This window comes from Carlito syrichta, unplaced genomic scaffold (assembly GCF_000164805.1).
Source record: "Carlito syrichta isolate Samal-C Ts95f unplaced genomic scaffold, Tarsius_syrichta-2.0.1 Scaffold315814, whole genome shotgun sequence".
In the NCBI taxonomy this organism is placed as follows: Eukaryota; Metazoa; Chordata; class Mammalia; order Primates; family Tarsiidae; genus Carlito; species Carlito syrichta.
In genome coordinates this window covers 149,257-174,250 of record NW_007259910.1, presented here as the reverse complement: position 1 = coordinate 174,250, position 24,994 = coordinate 149,257, and the positions used below count along the sequence as shown (strand labels likewise).

Below are 24,994 nucleotides of genomic sequence, written 5' to 3'. Positions count from 1 at the left end.
CTCTATTAGTACGCACAAACCTTGTTCAGTGAGTCAAAAGTTACTGAAAGGGGACATTTTACTTCTTCCTCAAGGAGATGGGACAGGAAAGATGATATTAAGGCCTTCAGTTGGCCACTAACATCTGATTGAAACAAGATCACTCAGGACAGTGGTCAACAAACTTCTCAATTTTGGACATAGCTGGGAATTTTCTTAGACACAGAGCATTGTCTTTTTCTGTCTAACCATTTGTTTAGTCTCAAACCTCATTCTTGTTCCAAACATTTCCATGCTTATTCATCTATCAAAAATCAACTTATTTATACTCATAGTTTACACAAATATTTAAATGTCTTTCTTTTCTTTCTATAATGATTACTTTTCTTCCCACCCCAAATTTAATAGAACTGATTGAGAAAATTCAAGTTGCCAAACTAATATAGATGTGATAAAGGATATAATATCTTTTCTCAGAATCATAGAATTTACTGAAATTTGACAATCATGTTGCCTACCCCTTTCTATAGCCTGTCTTATCTGGAATCACTGGTCTTAACTAATCCTTGACTTTATAACCTTTTAGCTTCTTGGAAGTTTATTAAAGAGATGCCTTGAATTTTTTTTTAGCTTCTTGGAAGTTTATTAAAGAGATGCCTTGAATTTTTTTTAATTAAAAAATTTAACTTGTCTGTGTTTTGTTTGGGGTGGGAGAAAAGCTAATTTGAAAATTCTAAAATTATTAGATATACCCAGATTTTAAGGAGAATCCAAGCAGAGGACAAAAATATTTTCACATTGCAAAGTGAGGTACAACATTATGTATGCGGGACTTACAAGAAAGTGCCAAAACTAGCTCAATTACATAAGGATGTAAAAGATGTGACATTAAGCATATAGAAATTTCTTGGGAGAAAATTTTGATGTGTGTGGTATTTTCTCTATACCACCTACCCCCATCTTGGGAAAAAGAAGTTTGGCCATATTTCTTACATCATGTGTAGTACAAGGGGTTTGTTTTGTTTTTGTTTTGTTGTTTTAGATGCTTGATGTGTCTCTGAAGGTTGGTACCACAGCATACTGGTGTCCAGCTTCTCCCTGAGAAATCTACAGGGTGACAGCTGAAGGAGAAGGTAGCATTGGGAAAAGCCAGCATTTCCACAGTTTTGGGGGACAATAATGCAGACAACATGGGAAAAGAGTCAGGGGTCATTTTGAAATGGTCTCCATCCAAAGGGCTTCCTGCCTTCATTCCACCTAAGCAGAAAGATTAAGGAAGGTGGTAATGGGATATAGGTTGAAAGCAACCAGCTAAAAGAAAGACATTGTCCCTGTCAAGTTGCAATCAACTGTTCCTAGTTGGATAACAAAAAAACCCACAATAAAAAAATATATACTTCAAGCCCAAAAGGCACCAACCCCAAATTGCTGTAAGAACAGAAAAATACAAACGTTTTCTGCAATCTCTCTTCTGTTCCCCACGTCTAATTTTTTCAACCCCAGAGGACCCAGAAGATGGGGAAAGAGAAGAAGCACGAGGTGGACAAGGAGAGCCATTTGGGATGTTGTCTCGCATATGCTAGCAGACATTTTGGTTCTGAATTTTGGGGGACTAAAAGTAACTGGAGGACACTTTATTATTGAGTGTTAGAAAAGTCACAGGACCTGCTATAGATTTTAGCTAAGGGTTAAAGAAACATCGAGACTCCAGTCGAAAGAGTTTGAATGGCAATTACTTTCTGCTTAGGCTTGAATCCTACATTGAATAGTATCTGGCTTTGAACTATCCTTGGTTAAATATGAACTCAATTATCTATTTGACTGCTGGCTAGAAAGGTAAACATAAATGTTTTCATGCTTTTAAAAGACAATTTTCTAAAGGAAGCTTTTTACCTTAGTTTGGGCTTATTTATAAAACAACTTTATTTCTTTTGAAAACTTGTTTCTAAAATGTAAACTTCCAAATTGAACATTTATCTCATTAAATACTATAGTATTATAAAATTGAACTTAATCATAATGTTATTACATAATTCACTCAAGCATGATGTTCAATCATCCTTCAAAAAATTTCTCCTAGTAATTATGGCATGAATCTATTATGTTTAGTGAGATGCTGAGTCTTTGCTTCTTCTTTGTCAACCCAGAAGCCAGTTCCAATTGAAAGGCTATGATAATGTCTCAAAGAGCTAGGTTTATGAAGATGATTACAAACAAATTTTTGGTGGCTTATGCAAAATAATTCAATTAAATGTGAGTCACTTCAACATGTCTTGAAACTAATTTGACTGAATATTTTATTTTAATTAGAGGAGAAGTTGGTTGTTCAAGGTGAGCATTTTGTATTTTTTTAAGTATGTAGGATTGCTACTACTATTTAATATTGCCCAGGTCTAATTGGCTAGTATAATTAGCCAAGAAAGAAGCAAAAGTGCACATACAAGAAAAGAAGCAAAATTACATTATTAGTAGATGATTGTATGCCTGTAAAACTCATGAAACTCAAATTGAAAAACTATTATAAACAATAGAAAAACTATTAAAAACAATAAGAATATTCAGTTATGTGTCAGGTTACAGAGTTTACTATATAGAAGTAACCAATTAAAAAAATGAAAGGATTAAAATTCTCATTTATAATAGCAAAAAACATATATAATACACTGGTGTAAACCTAAGAAACAATGTACAAGTTCTGTATGAATCAAACTTAAAAATATTACTAAGAGACAGAAAATAAAACCTGAGTAAATAGAAATATATAATCCTATTCTTGGTTGGAAGATTTAATATGGAACATGACAGTTCATTCTAAATTAATTTTAATGCAATCTCGATTTCAAAACAAAAACACCAACTGGATCCTTGGCTGACTGCATGGTGGCCCATATCTGTAATCCCAGCACATTGGGAGGCTGAGGTAGGAAGATAGCTTGAGCCCAGGAGTTCTAGACCAGCCTGGGCAACATAGTAAGACCTTGTCTGTATTTTAAAAAATATTTAAATGAGCCTGACATGGTGGTGGGTGCCAGTAGTCCCAGCTATTCAGGAGGCTGAGGCAGAAGGATCACTTCAGCCCAGGATGTTGAGGCGTGGTGAGCCACAGTCATGCCACTGCCCTCCAGCCTAAATGACAGAGTGAGACCCACGAGACCCTGATTCAAAACAACAAAACAAATCAAGGAAACCAGGATCCTCAACAAAACAAACTAATTCTAAACTTTGTAGAATGACTGAACAAGTGAGAGTTAGGCCTGTAAAATATAAAAGCTGTAATGAAGCTTCAATAGTTATAGAAGTTTAGTACTAATAGCAATTTGAAATAAAATGATATATAAAGTCCACAAGTAAACTCAAAAGTACTTGGAAATATAACTAATGGTCAAGGTTGTGGTTAAATAAGTTAAGAAATGTTGTATCGTTTAATAAATGGTATGAGTACAAATAGCTACTTGGGAAAAAAAGCTATACCTCATACATCCAGATTAGTTCTAGAAGGATGAAAGGAAAGATTTAAATGAACAAAAAAGAAAATATAAAGTGATAAAAGATAAACTCTATACAGAAGAAGAAATTGACAGTACATACAGCAAAGGGCTAATTTCTTTAATATAAAAATACCTTTTACACATCAGTAAAAGACCAATATACCTATTAACACAGAACCTGAACAGTCGTTCCATATAAAAGAAAACATAAATGCCTGTTAAAATAGAAAAAAAAAATGCTCATAATTACTCTATTTAAGAAAGGAAATTGATAATAAAAAGGAAATGCTATTTTTCCTTAAAAAGAATGACAAAGATATAAAATCTTGTTCTGCAGGGTGTGAGGAGATACAATGTGATATTATAACCTGTGACCTCCTCATTCAAGAGTGACTTCATAATAGATTAAAAAACTTAAGATATACATTTATCAAACCTGGTAATTTGATGTCTAGGGATTTATCTTTCATTATATTCTCATGTGAGAAGAATAATATATGGATACAAATTTTTTTTATTGTAGCATTGTTTCAAGTAGCATAATAACAGAAACAACCTAGATGTCTATCAGTAGGGCATTTTCAAATAAATAATGGTACATACATACCACATATGCAGACATGCATCCATCTGTTTCCTCATTCCTTCAATTATCTCATCACATTTCTTGGCTTTAAATACCATGTGTTTGTGTGCATGTGTGTGAGCAATTCCTAAATTTTATCTTCAGTTTTCTCTCCTGAATTAATTTTTATCCAACAGCTACTTGACATCTCCTTGGATGTCATCATTATCCACCTGTTGGATTTGAGACATCTCATACTTAACATGTCTGAACTCTTGATCTTCCTCCAAATCTCATTTTCTAAACAGCCTACCCCATGTCAGTAGATAGCAAATTCCATCCTTCTACCCACTCAGTTCAAAATTCCTGGAGTCATTTTCTTTTTTTCATAACCAATTTTCAATTGGTCAGGAAATTTTTTTGCTCTGCCTTGCCTTTTATTTATTACATAGTATTTATTATAATATACCATATTCTTAATTCATTTGTTATTCTTATTACATGTAGATTGTCTTTTCTTATAGGCTAGAATGTAAGTTTTGTCTGTTTTCTTCAGTGACAGATCCTGAGGGTCTAGAATATGTTGAATCAATAAATACATTAAGAAATCTGCAGGAAAATTTAACAACTCAAGTGTATGTACCCATTCTTAGCAGCCTATAAAAATGTATTTATATAGATTATATATATGCTTATAAATGTATACAATATCTGGAAAACTATAAAAGAAATTGGTAATAATGATTGCCTTTGGGAAAAACAGTACCTGGGATAAGAAGGGAGGTACATTCTGTACTGTTAGAATTTGCACATATCACTTCTTCAATTAAAAAAAAAACTAGTTTAAAGATACAATGAGACTAATTCTAAAATTCTTCCTAAAATATGAGTTCATTAGACGGTGTTAATTTGTATTACCACTAGGTGGCACTTATCTACTGATAAGTTCTTAAAGATTCCGAGACACAGTAAACAATTTTCACCAAAGATTATTTTAGCTATATTACATGGGTTTTTCTCAAGAATAGTATAGCAACTGTTTAGTTCTATGTAATATTTTAAGTGATTTTTCACTATAATTTCTTACTGAATATCATAATATCTGAGTTGCATAAATGATTTAAAATTTACAATGATTATTGAATTGTATCTGCCTATCTTTTTTCCTATAAAAAAACGAATGAAATTTATAGATTCTGTGTACAAAAGTGGATTTTTGTTTGATTATATTGTTTCACTGCCTTTATACCAAATTAATGAGTGCCCAGGACCAAATGCAATTTAATAACTCCTTTCTGAGAGATTAAATTATATAAAATGAGGTGTTAGGCAAATGGGTACTGTGGAAGATGCAAAGATGAAATATTATTTATTGCCTGATTTTGTGGACCTTTCATTTTATGAGTGGTGATAGTCATGAACACAAATAACTATAATAAAAATCAAATGTAGTAAATTATTAAATGAAAGGATTAAGCATAGTGAGAGCAGATAGTTGATATTAATTTGGGAACTCCAAGAATATGGTGGCATTTGAGAAGAGCTTTAAATATATAATTTCGTTTAATAATAATATGAATTGAATATAGGTGTTATATAGATTTATGTTTCTGTGTAAATGATGAATTATCTTATATTTCTGAGATCAAAATATAATTTTTTAGACAGTTGGTAAATATGAGTTAATAGAATAAATAGCCATATTCCTTTTGCTGGTAAGGTTTTCAAAAGGAAAATGGTGGCATAAATTGTGGCATGTACTTTATAAATTTTGACATTTAAAAGCATTACTGTTATGGTCCAAGTAATGCTCAGCTGCTCCCCTTGATACCAATAAATCAAAGGGGCGGGGAACTGGTAGAAAGAAGTTTATTTCCGAGTTTGAATCCAGGGAGCAGAACCAGACTCAAGGTCTTTCTAAAATGGTTCTGCTCATCCTCCAGGCTTTTACAATTCACTTTTATAAGTCCAGAGTTGTTAGTACCTATACATTAGACACATAACCAGCAGAGCATTGTAGAGAACTTGAGTTTCAGCCAGATTTATCAATAGTGACACTTTCGGAGCCAGGTATCAGAGGTATCTCATAGCTTTTATCAGTAGGACCCAGCAAAAGCATTAAGCCTACCTTAGAGTAAAGGACCTAAGACATCATGGATTATGCAAAAGTTATACAAATCATGAAACTTACAATTACATTGATACAAAAGTTATATAAATCACAAGGCTTATGATTACATTGATGCTATATTATTCAAACTTATAACTGCTCAGAATAATGGAGTAAATGGAGATTTGCATCTTTCAGTTGATTGGGCATGGACTACAGGGAAGACAAGTTTCCCCTGAAGCTACTTACTGGGAGTGCATAGGAGACAAGGGGAAGTGCACCTTTTATTAGCTCTTAGAAATGTTGTTCAGGAATGTACAGGAGCGTTTGTGCCCCTGCCATGTCTTTCTCTAGAGGCTGTGACAGTATGGACAGACATTAGTGGGTCTTGTATCATTACAAAGACATTTTTGGCAAGTTTTAAAATAACAGTAGAAAAATTATTGGACTTGATAATTTTTATAGTTATTTTTGACCCAGAAAATCTTTGATTCTGTTTTTTTACAAAATATATTTTTTAAAAACTAAAAAAACATTTAGAAAATGTGCATTCAAGTAAAATAACTGATTGAGATCTTACTATGCCAGAAAACGATCATCTATTATTTCACTTAATACTCATGAAACTTTATGATGTATGTTATGTTTTTATTCACATTTTTCAGATTAAGAACCTGGGACACAGAAAGTTTAAGAAACGTGTATGAATATGCCAGTATCTGTACTAACAGCAAAACTAGGTGCAAATGGAACTAATTAATAGAACTTGCTTTTCAAGTTATACTACTTATGTATCATTGCTATGTCACTTAAAAGGGGAAAAACATTAATTTAATAAATGTATTGATATTGGCTACTTTGTTACATTCAGGGCCTTAACTTTTGTAACTTCCTAAGTGTAAGGTAAAGCATATTATCACTATTATCTTAGTGAATTAAGCATCTGACCCTTTTTGCTATTAGCTTGCAAAATTCCCACAATTTTGCTAAACTCTGAAATAATAATAAAATAATAATTGGCTACCAAAGTCTAAGAAATGTATTATACTGTGCTCCAAATTAGATTTAGTTCCAGCTCAATAGCTAAGTCAAGTGGATTTTAAAACAAATTATATATTTAAAAATTGATCTTTTTTTTGTATTTATACAGCCAGAAAAATGTCAGAATAAAAAGAAGTGGTATAAAAGTGCACTCCAAGAAGCATACCTACTCTATGGATTTTCTCATGAGCAAAGACTGGAAATCTGTTACCTATCAAAACAGGGTATATATGTTTTTTATTCTTTACCACTCCCAAAATATTTAGTCAGATGCATGTTTTCTAAAATATGTTTGCACATTTAAAAATATCTATCTCTCTTCATAGGGAGATAGTATACTTTGTCTTTTAGAAAATCATTTTTTTTGTGTGTAAATTAATAGCATGTATTTTGTCCTCAAACTATTTTCAGAGACTAACGTACAGTTTGTTTAAGTGCCAGGGTTCTTATTAGAGCTTATGTTATCTTCTTTACTCTTATACTATCTATATAGATCTCTTTGTGTGTTTCAAAAGCATGTATTTCAAAATTAGAAACTACTATTAAAATATATTTCTGACATGAAAATTTCACTTGAATATGCTGTATTATCACAGAACAAGATATCTTCAAAATGTTTCATTTTTAACTAAATTCAAAGCAGGAATAAAAAAGATAAGCTTCAACATTTTTTTAATTAGGTGAAAAAATAAAATTTTTCAGGACATTTTCAAAGAAAATTATCTCAAATCAAAAGTATATTTACAGATCACTTTTTTAGTGAGTTCATCTGAAAGATTATTGTAGATATGGCACATTTTTAACTTAATATGTCACATAAAATTAAGCATTTTCAATAAACTTAAATTATGTTTAAAAATTTTCTGCTAAGTGGTCATAATAATTTTATAATCTTACCAGGCCCCTTTTCTCTTTATTACCTGAAGTTATAAAAAAGATTACTCTATAGGAGGATCTGGCCTTTGATACTGACTGAATTTTAAAATAACAATGATTTTTTTTTCTTCTTTGAAAAGGTTTAATGTATATTTCCAAAAAAGTTATATGTGAGAGTTTTATTTGAGAAAAACTTAAATTTTAACCCAGATACATAAGTCTAGATTTTAAAGCAAATAAGTAGTTTTGGAAAGACTGGAAAAAGAATGACAAGTACACTACTCTGGTTTACTCTGAGACTAGGAGAAGGGACATTTATTACCACAAATGCAATTTTATTCCTTGTGCTGAAAATACAATGTCTGTGTTTATTAGCAATAAAGGCTGAACTCACTCTATTGTCACAAATACAATTTTATACCTGACACAGACTATATATTTCTCTTGTTGAATCTCAATAGCCTTTGAAACATTTAATTTTTTTAAACATTAATTCTTTTAAAATAATATAGTCATTTAATTTTTAAAGTTATATTACATCTATTTTTCACTAGCAGTAGACTCACTTTCTCTGTAAGTTATGGAGCTGCATCTTGGCCACTATTCCACCAGCCCTGTCCAGAGACTCTGGAGATTGGTTATTTCTGATTGGTTTGCAGCAACAAATCATTTTCTTGCTGTAGATCTGATTATTTTTACATGCAGAATTTGATGTAATTCAGCCTGACTCTTGAGAGCCATGTGCCTAAGCACACTCATTTTGTTCCTGAAATAACCAAAATGGAGGAGTATGAACAGATCTTCAGGAGTTCAGTCTTGCCCTAGCAGTCTCACATTTACTATTTGTTATCTCCGAACTAGTCTATTTAATTATTTGTGTCTGCTTAGCATCCACTATGGATTCTGGAGGAGAGCTTAGTAGCTTCTTACTTCTTAAAAGTAGTTTTGAATGATAATTAGCCATTATTTCAATATTTCACCAAACGCAGCTTAGCAGCAATGCATTTATTTCAACCTAGCAACTTTGAGGGCTTCTTCACTTAACAGTTTCTTTTTCCATCTTAGAAATAATCACTACATATATTTGGCCTATAGTCTTCCTACCATGCAGAAATTGGCCTGCTATTATGTTTAATGGGACTCTTTCATTGTCAAAATATGCAGGAAATTAAATAATATGCAAATATAGACCCAGTCAGATTGTAACGAAGTTCTGTTCTCATGATTTAGTTGCCCTATTTTTGTCATATTAACTACTACTCCAACTAAGTAGTTCTGCTGGGGCTAAAAAGTTTTTTATTTTATATAGGAACATTCATTATAGTTATATTTTTTTAAATAAATAGGGCGTTATCCATATACTCTATAATTCAGCATTAGGATTTTGTATTATTTGTAAGATTAATAATTTCTTACATGCTCTACATTTTTTAATGGATGTTCTATCTGTAACTTTTTCCTCCAGAATTATTTATATTGTTTTCAAAACAGATTGATTTTTTTAGAGCAGTTTTAGGTTCACAGAAAATTGAGTGGAATGTGCAGAGAGTTCCCATATACCTTCTCCTTCCCACACACACAGCCTCCTCTACTACCAACATTCCACAGCACATGATCCATTCTTTACAATTGATGAGCCTACATTGACACATCATTATCACCCAGTCAATAGTTTTCATTAAGGTTTACTCTTGGTTTTGTATATTCTATGGGTTGTAGTAACACATAAAATAATTTCACTGCCCTAAAAATCCCCTGTGTACCCTTCCTCTGATCTCTGACAACCACTGATTCTTTTATTGTCTCCCTAGTTTTGTCTTTTGCAGAATGTTTTATAGTTGGAATAATACAGCATGTAGCCTTTTCTGATTGGCTTCTTTCCCTTGGTAATATGCATTCACATTTTCTCCACATCTTAGCATGTCTTGATAGTTCATTCCTTTATAGTGCTGAGTAATATTCCATTGTCTGTATGTACCACTCACCGAGTCAGACATCTTGGTTGCTTCTAGGTATTGGCAGTTATGAAAAAAAAACCTGCTATAAACATTTGTATGCAGGTTTTTATGTGGACATAAGTTTTCTACTCCTTTTAGTAAATACCGAGGAACACAATTGCTGATCATGTTATGAGAGTGTGTTTAGTTTTGTAAGAAACTACCAAACATCTTCAAAAGTATCTGTACCATATTGCATTCTTACAGCAATGAATGAGAATCCCTGTTGCTTCACATCCACATCAGCATTTGGTGTTATGAATGTCTTAGACTTTGACCATTCTAATAGGTATAGTGATGTCTCATTGATGTTTTAATTGTAATTTCATAATGCCATATGATGTGGAACATAATTTTATGCATTTTTCATCTTTCTATCTTCTTTGATGAAATGTCTATCAGATAGTTGTCCTCCCCCACTTTTTTTTGAGTTGGAATCTCTGTCACTCAGCCTGGAGTGCACTGGCATGCTCATGGCTACCCCAGCATCAACCTGCTGGGCTCCAGCAATCCTTCTGCCTCAGCCTTCCAAGTAGCCAGAACCATAGGCACGTGCTACCATGCCCGACTAATGTTTGATTTATTGTAGAGATGATGTTTCGCCAAGTTGCCTGGGCTGGTCTTGAACCTGCAGACTCAAGCAATCCATTCGCCTCAGCCTCCCAAGTTGCGGGATTACAGGCTGCGCTACCGAGCTCGACCTATCTGCCCCATTTTTAAATCAGGTTGTTCATTTTTCTTAGCATAGAGGTTTAAGAGTTCTTTGTATATTTTGGATATAACTCTTTTAAAAATGTCTTTTACAAATATTTTTCTCCAAGTCTGTGACTTATCTTTTCATTTCTTGACAGACTCTCACAGAGCAGACATTTTAAATACTAATGAAATCTAGCTGATTATTTCATTCACAGACCTTGCCTTTGGTGTTGTATCTACAGTGTCATTGCCAAAACAAGGTCATCTAGATTTTCCCTATGCTATTTTCAAGGAGTTTTACAGTTTCACATTTTAAATTTAGGTCCATCATTCAATTTAAATTAATTTTTATGAAAGGGTGAGGTATGTGTTTAGATTCACATTTTTCTATGTAGATATCCAATTGTTGCAGCACTATTTGTTGAAAAGACTATCTTTGCTCCCATACATTGTCTTTGCTCCCTTATCAAAGATCAGTTGACTATATTTATGTGGCTAATTTCTGGGTTAGCTATTCAGTTCTTTTGATCTATGTGTTCTTTTGCCAATACTACATTCCATTGATTACTATAGCTTTATTGTAAGTCTTGAGGTTGGGTAGTGTCAGTTCACCAGTTTTGTTCTTCTCCTTCTATATTGTGTTGGTTATTCTGGGACTTTTGCCTCTCCATGTACACTTTGGAATCAGTTTGTTGAAATCCACAAAATAACTTGCTGGGATTTTTATTGAGATTGCATTGAGTATATGTAAAACAATTTGGAAAGAATTGGCATCTTGACAACAATGAGTATTCCTATCCATGAACATGGAATATCTTCGTGTTTATTTAGTTCTTTTTAAATTTATTTTTATCAGAGTTTCATAGTGTTCTTCATTTATATCTTGTGCATATTTTGTTAAATCTATGCCTAAATATTTTATTAGGATGCCAATGTAAATGATAATGTGTTTTAGTTCCAAATTCCATTTGTTCAGTGCTGGTATATAGGAAAGCTATTGACTTTTGCATATTAATCTTGTATCCTGCAACCTTGCTATATTGCTTATTAGTTCCAGGAATTTTTGTTAATTCTTTTGGATTTTCTTTTTTTCTTTTTCTTTTTTCTTTTTTTTTTTTTGAGTTGGAGTCCCACTCCATCGCCCAGACTGGAGGGCAGTAGTATATTTCCAGCCAGCACAGCCTCGACCTGCTAGACTCCAGCGATCCTTCCATCTCAGCCTTCCAAGGGAACTACAGGTGCACACTACCACACCCAGCTAATTTTTTATTTATTGTAGAGACGAGGTCTCGCCAAGTTGCCTGGGTGGGTCTCGAACCCACCGGCTGAGGCAATCCACTTGCCTTGGCCTCACAAATTGTTAGCATTACAGATTATGCCACCGAGCCCAGCCTCTTTTGGATTTTCTACATAGACAGTTGTATCTTCTATAAAGAAACAGTTTTATTTCTTTCTTCTCAAACTGTATAGCTTTCAGTTTCATTTCTTTTTGCAGGAATTCCAATGATGTTGAAAAGAGTGGTGAGAGGGAATATCCTTGAATTTTTCTTGATTTTAGCAAGAAAGCTTCTACTTTGTCATCAGTAAATGTGACATTATCTTTAGTTTTATTTTTTTGTTTGTTTGGTTTTTTTTTTTTGTAGCTGCTCTTTATCAAGTTGAGGGGCCATTCATCTACCTTCCTTGTTTGCTGAGAGCTTATTTTTAATCATCATTGGATGTTGGATTTTGTCAAGTGTTTTTTCTGCATCTATTAATATGGTCATGTGATTTTTTTTCTTTAGCTTTTTTATGTGATTAATGGATTACAGGAATTGATTTCTAATATTTAGCCCATTTTGCATTGAAAGAGTTAGAATGTGCTTTTTTTGCTTCTATCTTCTGAAATATATTGAAGAGGAGTGACATAATTTCTTAATTAAATGTTAAATAGAATTTAACCGTGAACCCATTTGGGCTGGCTGCTTTTTGTACTGGAAAGTTATATTGATTCTATTTCTTTTTTTTTTTTTTGAGTTGGAGTCTCACTCTGTCACCTAGACTGGAGTGCAGTGGCTGCTCCCATCCACCGCAGCCTCAACCTGCTGGGCTCCAGCAATCCTTCTGCCTCAGCCTTCCAAGTAGCTGGAACTACAAGCACGCACTACCACACCCGGCTAATTTTTTATTTATTGTAGAGATGAGGTCTTGCCAAGTTGCCCGGGTCTCGAACCCGCGGGCTCAGGCAATCCACTCACCTTGGCCTCCCAAAGTGCTGGGATTACAGGCTGAGCCACCGAGCCCAGCCATGATTCCATTTCTTTAATAGATATAGGCCTATTCTTGTGAGAGTTTTGACAAGAGTGTGTCTTTCAAGAAATTGCCATTTTCCAGCTCGCTCTGTATTTTGGAATTTCCCAGCTAGCTCTATATTATTGATTTCTAGCTTAATTCCATTGTGGTGTGAGAGTGGGCATTGTATGATTTCTGTTCTTTTAAATTTTTTAAGGTACCGGGCGTGGTGGCTCATGCCTGTAATCCCAGCACTTTGGGAGGCAGAGGTGAGAGGATTGCCTGAGCTCAGGAGTTCAAGACCAGTCTGATCAACATGGCGAGACTTTGTCTCTACAATAAATAAAACTTAGGCAGGCATGGTGGTGCATACCTATGGTTCCAGTTACTTGGAAGGCTGAAGCGGAAGGATTGCCTGAGCCCAACAGCTCAAGGCTGCGGTGGCCTTAGTGATAGCGTGAGACTCCGACTCAAAAAAAAAATTATTTTAGATTTGTTTTATGGCTCAGAATGTGTTATATTTTGGTAAATGTTTCTTGAGATCTTGAGAAGAATGTATACCTTGCTGTTGTTGGATTAAGTAGTCTGTGGATGTCAAAAATATTCAGTTGATTGATGGTACTGTTAAGTTCAACTATGTCCTTACTGATTTTCTTCCTACTGGATTTGTTCATTTCTGATAGAGCAGTATTGAAGTCTTCAGCTATAACAGTAGATTCATTTATTTCTCTTTGCAGGTCTACCAGTTTCTGCCTTCTTTTTTTGTGCTCTGTTGTTAAGTGCATGCACATTAAAGGCTGCATGTCTTCTTGTGTGGCCGTCTTTATCCTTAATAACTTTCCTTGCTCTGAAGTCTGTTCTATTTGACATTAATATAACTAATCCTACTTTCTTTTCATTAGTGGTAGCATAGTATAATTCTTAAAATTGGTACATTAGGCCATTGATGTTTAAAGTGACTCTTAACATAGTAGCTTAATAGATACCATATTTGTTATTATTTTCTATTTATTGCCTTGTTCTTTGTTACTTTTGTAGTCTTCCATTTTTTTCTACCTTTTGTGATTTTAATTGAGCACTTTATATTATTCATTTTCTTTCCTGCTGGAGTACACAGTGGCACAATTGTGATCGTAGCTCACTGTAGCCTCGAACTCCTGGACTCAAGGGATCCTTCCATCTCAGTGTTTCAAGTACCTGGGACTACACCATGCCTGGCTAATTTTTCAAATTTTTTTTTCTTTTTTGTAGAGACGGAGTCTTGCTATGTTGTCCTGGTTGGCCTCAAATGATCTTCCCAAAGTGCTGGGATTACAGGTGTGAGCCACTAAACCCAGCCTTGATCTGATTCTGATGCTTACTCTGTCTCTTCAAACTTTGTTTCTTGTTTCTTAGAATGCCTTGTAAATTTTTGTTGAAATGTGGGCATGATGTCCTGGATAAAAAAGAACTGTGATTATGGGCCTTTAGTAGTACAGTGATAAGACATGCAGGAAGGGAAAATATTCTATATCTTATAATAAGATCTCAGTCCTAGGTTGTGAGCTTCATAAGGGCTTTCCTCTTTTTTTTTTCAATCTTCATCCACTTAGGTGGCAAAAGATGAGTAGAAGGGACTGGAACTGGGTATTTTGTTTCTTCCAGGTTAGCTAGGCTCTTGGCTTTGAAAAATTCTCAATAGGTCAGGCTCTGGTAAAATAGTTTTTCCTCTAGGCAGGCTTTGTTAAGAACAGAATGCTCTGGCATATTATTTCAAAACTATAATTTTTCTTTACCTTCTGCTGGAAGCCTAGGAGATTGTTTTCTTCTCTATGAGAACCTGGGAGAGCTCCTGATTCTCACAGGAGCTTATAAAATTGCGTCTCCTGCCCCCACAACTGGGTCCCCTTGGAGTTTTTGTCTCTCAGTCTTGTTCATACTGAACCGCCAGCAATTTGCCAATTAAAGTCCAGGTTTTTCTGCTCCTGTACTAGTTGCCGCCGAGGTTTTTCCACAGGTGAGTTGTGATTCTCGGTATTTGCCTGTTTGTTCAACTTTGAGGGCAGCGATTTGCCCCATAACTTCACTTCTCTGAAAGATCTAAGTAGAGTTGTTGATTTTTTCGACTTGTTCAGCTTTTTAAACATTGTTGGAATCGAGTGGCAATTTTGAACTCCTTACAAGCCAGAATGGAAACTGGACTATCATTTATTCCTTTATCTTTTTAAGAAAATGCTGTCAACTATCACATTTAGAGAAGCACAAACTGATGAAATTTTTCAGGCGTCATGAATGGGCACACTTTAAAAAATGTATTGAAAACAGTAAGCCATTAATTACATTAATATTTATATTCCTCTGTAATATGGTTATAAATAAAAATCTTTAACATCTGTTCCGGGTTACGAGGCATAACCATCTCTACTCATTTAAAACGTTTTCATTTGCTATTATCTGCAGCTTTTCTTTTGCACTTTAAAAAGATGACTTGGATACAGCTCACGAGGAGTGAAGGCCCTTTTCATTATCCAAATCTCCATTTCCTATTAACTGTTTTTTGCTCTTTATGATGAGAATCCCTACATGCAGATATTTCTGAAGGAAGGAAATTAAACCTTGCTCTTGAGGGAAAATTTAGCTTTTAGAAAGTTGTTAATGTTGCTAAGGTTGAACTTGGACCTACTGTTTTTAACAGGAAAATCACTAGTGAACATAGTGTTTTTAAGTGTTGTATCAGAATTTCCCTTTGGTGTAGGCTGGGCGCAGTAGCTCAAGCCTGTAATCCCAGCACTTTGGGAAGCCAAGGTGAGTGTATTGCCTGAGCACACGGGTTTGAGACCAGCCTGGGCAACTTGGCGAGACCTCGTCTCTACAATAAATCAAAAATTAGCTGAGTGTGGTAGCACACACCTGTAGTTCCAGCTACTTGAAGGGCTGAGGCGGAAGGATCACCTGAGCCCAGCAGATCGACACTGGGGTGGCTGTGAGCGTGCTACTGCACTCAGCCTGGGTGATGGAGTGAGACTCCAACTAAAAAAAAATAAAAAATAATTTCCCTTTAGCGTGGTTGTTGATACTCCCCAAGATACTCTCCTTTTGTTGGGAGTTGTTCTACAACTTTTGAACATAAAAGCTTCTGGAATAATAGTTTAGATATTGCTGTTGTAATTTATCTCCATATTGGAAAATTTACGTATTTTGAGAGGAAATATAGCAAACATCCATATATCCATTCTATTTTTGCTAACTCTCTATATACCATTAGGAGCCATTGGATCCAATTTTGGTTTTTAGCTTTTTTGTTCAGTTTTAACTATTTGTAAGGATTGGTAATTTGTCATGAGTTTTATCCTTAGGAGATGTTTTCAAAAGAACAAAGACAAAAATTATTGTTGTGTGTGTGTTTGTTTTTTTTTAGAGACAACACACATATTCTAGATTGTAATTACCATAAAGTTCCTCTGGACCCTTTTATAAGTCTAAAATGGGTCGTGGGATTTTAGTGGGTTTTTTTGCCTATATCTTGAGACATTTTGATGTTTTATTATTACGCATCATTGTTTCCAACTATGTTAAGAAAATGAAAATAATTATTTAGGTGGAAGAATGGTGGAATCCCCCCAAAAGATGATATGATAGTGAAATATAGTTTCTCTAAACTATTTTTCCTAGTATCCAAAAGGCTAAGGTCACACACACACATATACATCCCCCATAACGTCCTTATTAGCTAAAATAGAAGTGAACATTTGTTGATTTTTTTTATCTGCCATTCATTGTTTTAGTAGTTTTATTTACATGGATTATATTATTTAGATTTTGCAATATACTAGTGAGGTAATAATCATTACCCCTGGTTTATCAATAAAGAAACAGAGTCTGAGAGCATATACATTGTTTATATCTTACATCTTCTAGAATAGTAGCTTATACCAAGTGAAGACTCAATACATTTTAACTAATGTTTCATTAATTTGCTCAAGTCAATGAATATTTCAGATTCATATAAGACTTTGGATAACATACATATACATGTATTAATTATCAGTAATATCAAACACCTAATGAATATAAAATGTGGTCCCTGAGAAATAGTCTAATCTCACAGAGTACTTAGACATATGCATAACTACCATAGTACAAGGAAGAACATTCCATGGCCTAATGTAACCATGAATTTGCAAAAGAGTTGAAGATTTCTAGTTGGCAGAACCATCTGGCTGGGTAGATGGCCTTGTACATTCATCACTAAAGAGAAAGGGAGCTCTGGGAGTGATCCTCATAAGCACACAGCTAGATATAGAAAGAGGACAGTTTACATGTGGACAGCCAGTTGTAGATCTTAATATGATAACCTTTTTCTCTAAGTTTCTGCTTTATGCCAATCATTTATGCCTAATATATACACATACTAATACAGACATACTTTTGCACATATCAAAATGTTATCCTGGAATAACGTTTTATGAACTTTTTGGTTACTGATTATTCTGGGTTCAAGAGTGGTTAGGTGAGGAAAGATACTGATAGCCGTCCTTCTGGCTGGGTCCTTCTCTGAGGCACTCCTGGCAACTTAGCAGTCCCAAATGGAGACTACCAACATCCTGGAAAGACTCGGTGTTATCAGATGGGTCTGGCCCAGCTGCATGACCTCAGGCAGGATCTTTAATTGAACTTAACCTCAGCTTCCTCAGCTATGAAGTGAGGAGGGACTACATCCTTTACGAAGTTATCTTGAGGATTAATAAGATATTATCTATACAAAATCCTCATCTCATGTCCAGCATGTAGTAGATATGCAAGTAGAGGTAACTGGGATTTAATTCTAGATGCTGTATACTCCAGAGCACACAACCTAATCAGAACTTAGAAATCAGGTCTACTAGATGCTAACTTGGGAATTCAACCAGCCAATCAAAATTTAAGAGAAGAGGTTTGTCAAATAAATATACAAATGCTGATATTATTACTTTTGAATTACTTTGCTTCACTTAACTCTGGGAAACTGAGTTACTAGCATTTTAATTAAAGGGGCCATTGAAACCAAAGTGCTGTTATCTTAGTATGAGAAAGTAGAAAATTCTAATTGTGCAACTATTGATTTTAATAAGACCATAGGCACTTTTTTGAAGCAGCCATGCTTTATTATCTTACAGGTAAATCTAAAACAGATGCCAAAGTTGCTGTGGTGGCCAAGAAAAGGGTAAAATCATGTTTTATTGTATAAAATGTATAAACTTCAGATTCCATTTGATTAACACTTTTTTAAAAGAAAATTAAATAATTTAAAAACACAATGACATATAATCCATTTTTTCTAAATGTTAGCTGAGTATTTTTTTCCATAGGCTGACACTAGAAAATTAATATTTATGGTTATTTATATTAGTATTGCAGAATTATTGAAAATTAGAGCAATAAAAATCATGTGAGTGAGTAAACAATTGTTTTTATTTAAATTTTATTTCACATGTATATACTCACATACTAAAATATTTTTTATATGCCATGTTACTGTAATGTGTGTAAAATATCTCATGGGAAATATAAATAATTAAAGTTTACACCTCAATATGATCTTTATTATAAACTTAAGTAAAGAATGATGTTAGCCATTTTAATGAGTTTTCTGACCTGGGATCTTTTTTATGAAAACTTGTCAGTAGCATTTTTAAAGAATTATAAAAATTGAACACATTATTCTGATATTACATGCAGAGAGTTGTTTACTTACTGTCAAAAATATGACTGGGATAGGATAAACCTTGCATTCTCCTCAAGTGATGATGTTCTTACCACTAAACAAAAGAGAAAAAAATTGATGCTTAAAGCAAATTCTCCTGTACATATAATTATGATGGAGAGGAAAGCCTATAGTAGAATTTCCTGTGCTGAGTTGTGGATTTGGGACAGGGAAGACCCAGAAAGGTTGAGGACGACCTGGAAGAACAGAAACGATTTTGTGCATGAATCCAAAGATGAGTAGGCAAATGATGAGCACTGTTCGTGTATTCTGCATATGTGTATTTTATGAGTCCTTTTAAAAGCAGATCCTGTTTTTGTCTTTGTTTTTTGGCTTATAAAGGGATCCTGCACTTTTCACTGGCTAAATGGTACTGATGTTCCCTTGAGGGGAGGAAGTCAGTATCATAGAAGACAAGGTTGCCATTTATGAAAGAAAGGAAACAGGATGTGTGTGTACATCTGGAGATCTGGCAGGAATGTGTGAGGTAGTGCAGCATTGTTAACGTGGATGGAATTGTTTATTTCCATCTCTGCTAAAGGATATTTTGAATTAAAAAATTATAAAGATAATTACTAGCATTTCTTTATTTTGTTGTTATTATTTTTGTTATTTTGCCAGTTGTTCTCAGTGAAGATAGTACCGTCCTCAGGACAGTGCCATTTAAAGTGTGGTCCAAAGCTGGGCTCAGTAGCTCAGCCTGTAATCCCACGCCTTTGGGAGGCTGAGGTGAGTGGATTGCCTGAGCCTGCAGGTTCAAGACCCGCCTGGGCAACTTGGCGAGACCTCATCTCTGCAATAAATCAAAAAATCAGCCGGGCGTGGTAGCGCGCGCCTATAATTCCAGCTATTTGGAAGGCTGAGGCGGAAGGATCGCCGGAGCCCAGCAGGTCGAGGCTGCGGAGGCCGGGAGCAGCCACTGCACTCCAGTCTGGGTGACAGAGTGAGACTCCAACTCAAAAAAAAATAAAAATAAAAAAAATAAAGTGTGGTCCATGGGTCAGCACCGGCCTTTAAACTACTTGTTGGTCTGCAATAAGATATGTACAAAAAGTGAGAGAAATTCTTTAGGAACTTGTATAGTAATTTGACAGAGTAACTTTTGTCTGTTGACTCTAATAATAAAATGGAGCTTGTATTGTGTACGTCTTTGTTTTTTATATTTTATTTTTTCCCTAGTAACTCATTTTAATTTTCTTCTAGAAAAGAATAGATCTCAGTCAGAATATAGGGAAAAACTGGTCCTTTACCATAAGTAGTTTGAGAGATATTGCCATACGATACAATTTAGACATTTTCACAAGTACTTTGGGCTACAGTAATTTTGGAGAATACAAGGCATTTTATTGGGCAAGGAATATCCTGAAATACATGGAACAGGGCTATGTAATATGACTTTCCAACGGGTGGAATAATGTTTAAACGTTCTAAATTCAACAAACTACAAAATACAATTGTATATTGATTTAATACAAAATAATACTAAAACATGTTAGTCCCCAAAACAAGGAATTTAGAGGGCTTATTATAGAGAGGGAAGTTGACACAGAACAGATTAGATTATTCTTAAAATTATTGAATAATTTACTTAAACTCTACTCAACATTTTGTAATATTTTTAACAATATATTTAGTCATAAAAGATAGAAGTATAGTTCCTGAGAGACCATGGAAAGCATTTTCAAATATGCAACAGGAGATTTGAGATACCTTTTGCTAGTTTTAAAATGAAATATTACTAAATTAACAGATACACAAAATGCATTGATTTCATTGAATTGTTAAAAATGAATGGTTAGAAATATTTCATAGTATTGCTAGGCTTCATACTTGTAACTATTTTAGCATAGTGGTAAGAAATCTATGGTATAAAATTACATATTGAAATTATTTTTGGATAGTTTTTTGTTTTTCTGTCTTATTCTGATATTGTCCCCATAGGACCTAGCAAATAATTCTTAATTACTTTATCTTTTTCCAGTTTATAACTGAGGTGGTTTTCCTTACCTATGGAAAGTTACAGTTAAGTTTTTTCTAAGTACTGGAGATAATGTATGCCCTGATATGTTGTGGGATTTCAAGAAAGGAGATATATTTTCTATGATATTTTGTTACTAGGTCATTCCATGTCATAACACAGAGAATTGTTTTCCCCATAGAAAATTATTTTGCCCATATCATTTAGGAAAATATACTTTTTCTTTTCTATTCTTGGGCAATCTGTAATTTACCTTCAGATATCATCTCTATTTCAATTAAGATTAGCTTATTTTTTCTCCTATCATATACTGTCTGCTTTGCTGTTACTTAACCTAAAAATGATTTTTGTTCTTATGACTACTGCTACTTCTGCTGATACATTTTCTTGTAGATTTGGTACACTGACTATGGTCATCTTATTTCACTTATACCCAAACTTATTCATGATAGAGATGACTAGCATTTATCTTATATATAGTTGTTCCAAAGCACATGCATACAGAAATACATTTTATTTTATTATAAACATATTTTATTTTATCTCTTTTATATTATGTTATAATATTTTCAATTATGTATGTAGTCTGATGTATTAATTAGTGTGCACACTATAATGCTGTAATAAGGAGATTTCAAATTACAGTGAGTAATGTAAGAGGTGAAAATTTATTTATCACATATCTGATGAAAGGTGGGCCATTGGTTCAGGTTGGGAGGAGACTGTTCCACAAAATCATCCAGACTTTCAAGTTCCTTCTGTCTTATCATTATACCAACCCCTAGGATATGGTCCTGGTTAATATATTCAAAGGTTGGTTCCTCTATCACATCCTTGTTCTTGCTTATGGAAAAACTACAGTAGAAAATGAATGCAAACAATTAGCTGAGGAAGAAAATGTGAACTTAAAGCTGCATATATTATTCCCCTGAAAACCAAAACAAGACAAGCCTGCCCACTCTCACCTTCTGTTCAACATAGAGTTGGAAGTTCTAGTTAGAGCAGTCAGACAAGAGAAGGATATCAAGGGTATCCAAATAGGAAAAGAAGAAGTTAAGCTATCCTTCTTTGTAGACGATATGATCCTATATCTGGAAAACCCAAGGGAATCTGTCAAAAACCCCCTTGCTTTAATAAAGGACTTTGGCAAAGTTTCAGTGTATAAAATTAACGTGCAAAAGACAGTTCCATTTTCATATACCAACAACAAACAGGCAGAGAACCAAATAAAAAGCACAATCCCATTTACAATAGCCATACACACAAAAAATACCTTCACATCTTCCTAAACAGAGAAGTGAAAGACCTTTACAATGAAAACTACAAAACAATGCTCAAATCAAATAAGACACAAACAAATGGAAAAATATTTCATGCTCATGGTCTGGAAGAACCAATATTGTTAAGATGTCCATTCTACCCAAGACAATCTACAGATTTAATGCAATACTCATTAAATTACCATGATCATTCTTCTCAGACCCGGAAACAACAATACAGAAATTCCTATGGAAACAAAAACAACCACGAATAGCCAAAACAATCCTCAGCAAAAGAAGCAAGGCAGGAGGTATCACACTCCCAGACTTTAAGCTTTATTATAAGGCTACAATAATCAAAACAGCTTGGTATTGGTACAAGAACAAACATATAGACCAATGGAACAGAATAGAGATTCTGGAAGCAAAACCTCAATTTCTCAACCAATTCATCTTCAACAAAGTCTCCACTAACAACTACTGGGGAAAGAAGAACCTATTTGATTAATGGTGCTGGGAATATTGGCTGACCACATGGAGAAGAATGAAACAGGATCCCTACCTATCACCGTATACTAAAATCAACAGGATCCCTACCTATCACCGTATACTAAAATCAACTCTAAATGGATCAAAGACCTAAACATAAAACCTCAAACTATAAGAATGTTCTGGAAATTAGAAGAGGCTACCAATTCCTAATCAAAACCCTAGATACCCATGCCTTAAGAGATAAGATAGACAAATGCAACATCATCAAACTGAAAAGCTTCTGCAAAGCAAAAGAAACCATCAAGAGAGTGGGGAGACAGCCCACAGACTGAGAAAAAATATTTGCTAACTATATGTCTGACAAATGCCTAACATCTAGGATCTACAAGGAACTCAAACATGCTGAAAGGAAAAAAACAAACAACCCTATTAAAAAATGGGCAAAAGATATGAATAGACACCTCTCAGAAGAAGACATACGAGCTACCAACAGATACATGAAAAAATGCTCAACCTCACTAATCATCAAAGAAATGCAAATTAAAACCACACTGAGATACCACTGAACTCCAGTCAGGATGACCATCATTAATAACTCAAAAAACAACAGATGCTGGAGAGGGTGTGGGGAAAGTGGGAATGTAAACTAGTACAAACTCTGTGGAAAACAGTGTGGCGATTTCTAAAACATCTGAAAATCGACCTTCCATATGACTCATCAATTCCCCTTCTGGGAGTATACCCAGAGGAACTCAAATCACTCTATAATAATGATACCTGCACATGTATGTTTATTGCAACATTATTCACGATAGCAAAAACATGGAACCAACCATGCTGCCCATCAAAAGTGGACGGGATAAAGAAAATGTGGTACATTTGCTTGAATGGGGTATTATGCAGCCATAAAGAAAAACAAAATTTTGAACTCCAGCAACCTGGATGTAATTAGAGTCTGTAATACTAGAGTCTATAATACTCAGAAACAAAGATCTGAGTACCATATGTACTCACTCATAAGTGAACCTTGAACATTTATCATAATACCATAAGAAAGGAATTGGCAGTAGTGGGACACTACCAAGGGGGGGGCACATAACATCAATAAGGGTACCCACACTTTACCTGTGTGACGACCACGTATGTACCTAACCCTCATTTGTACTCCACATTTTTAAAATAAAATAATTAAAAAATTTAAAAAATTAAAAAATTTAAAAAAAATTTTTTTTGGCTTTCTAGATTACTGTAGCATCTCTCATTTGACTGTTAAGTAACCTTGAACTTTATGCTTATAAATGGGCACAATCCTAGTTTTTAGAAAAATTCTTTATCTGTATAGTGCTTCCAGATTTTAAAACATTTCCACAGGCATTATCTTTTACTTAAGACCTTGGGAGAAAATAAGCATGGGCATTGTTGTCATCATCCTACAAAGGTCATTTATGGTTAGAGAAGTTAAGGAACTTACTCATAACTACACAATGTCCTTTAGATACTTTTTAAAAATCTAAATTAGTTTTTCTTAGTTCCTATTAACATATTGGCAAGGTACTCCATTAAGGTTTGAGTATTAATTTCACTTAGTAAGCCTTTATTTTTCTCTACATTTTGGATTTGTGGATATTGAGCATAATATTTTTAGAAACAGTTCTGTTTTATATAAAATGTAATAGATGAATAATATATACTTGTTGGTATGAAAGTAAAAGATAATGGTCTAATATATTAAGTAACTACTAAGTTCCAGGCACTAGATATATGTTATTTCATCTTATTCCAGCAATAACTATGTGGAATATGTATTATCATCTTTGGTTCACCAGTGAAGAAAACAAGCATAGACATGTTGCCCCCTGCCAAAAACACAATACAAAGATAGATGACACAATATAAATAATTACTTCTTCTATGTCCCCTCTTCCAGAGTTGCAAATCTTAATAGTTTGTATTTGTTTATTTATATAAATATTTTTATGTAAACAAATATGTGTGCATGTATAAATGTTTTATGTTTACAAGAAATCATTGTTATTTTTACAACAAGATCTATATTATGAGGTCTATATATGTTACTCTATAACATACCCTATTATATATGTTACAATTTGTTTTACGAAAATGTCTTAATTTATTGAACAATTTCCTGGACATTTACTTTAATTCTGTATTTGCAAAATTAAAAACAAAAATTCAGCAATCTAGATTTAAATACTTGAATTAGCAGATATAAACCTGTTTTTAACCTCCTAGATAGCGTATGATAGCAGATGTGTTAGAGTTTTTTCAGTCAGTCCTAAATTGGTGAAAGTGGGTGTTTTCAAATTACTGGTGTGGTTTGGTACTGCAACAAACAATGATTTAGTAAACATTTCTTGTATGTATATCCTTAAATACTGGTGTTATTGTTTTTATAAGATAGATTCCAGCCGGGCTCGGTGGCTCAGCCTGTAATCCCACGCCTTTGGGAGGCTGAGGTGAGTGGATTGCCTGAGTTCGTGGGTTCGAGACCTGCCTGGG

General features: G+C 34.0%; 1 protein-coding gene across 1 annotated transcript in view; it reads left to right on the top strand.

Annotated features, from left to right (window-relative positions):
- ZCWPW2 (zinc finger CW-type and PWWP domain containing 2) overlaps positions 1–24,994 on the top strand; it is a 135,354-nt gene that overhangs the window by 54,788 nt on the left and 55,572 nt on the right. Inside the window, 2 exon segments of the mRNA XM_008073300.2 lie at positions 7,293–7,407; positions 18,159–18,205. Coding sequence (XP_008071491.2) covers positions 7,293–7,407; positions 18,159–18,205 — 162 coding nt within the window.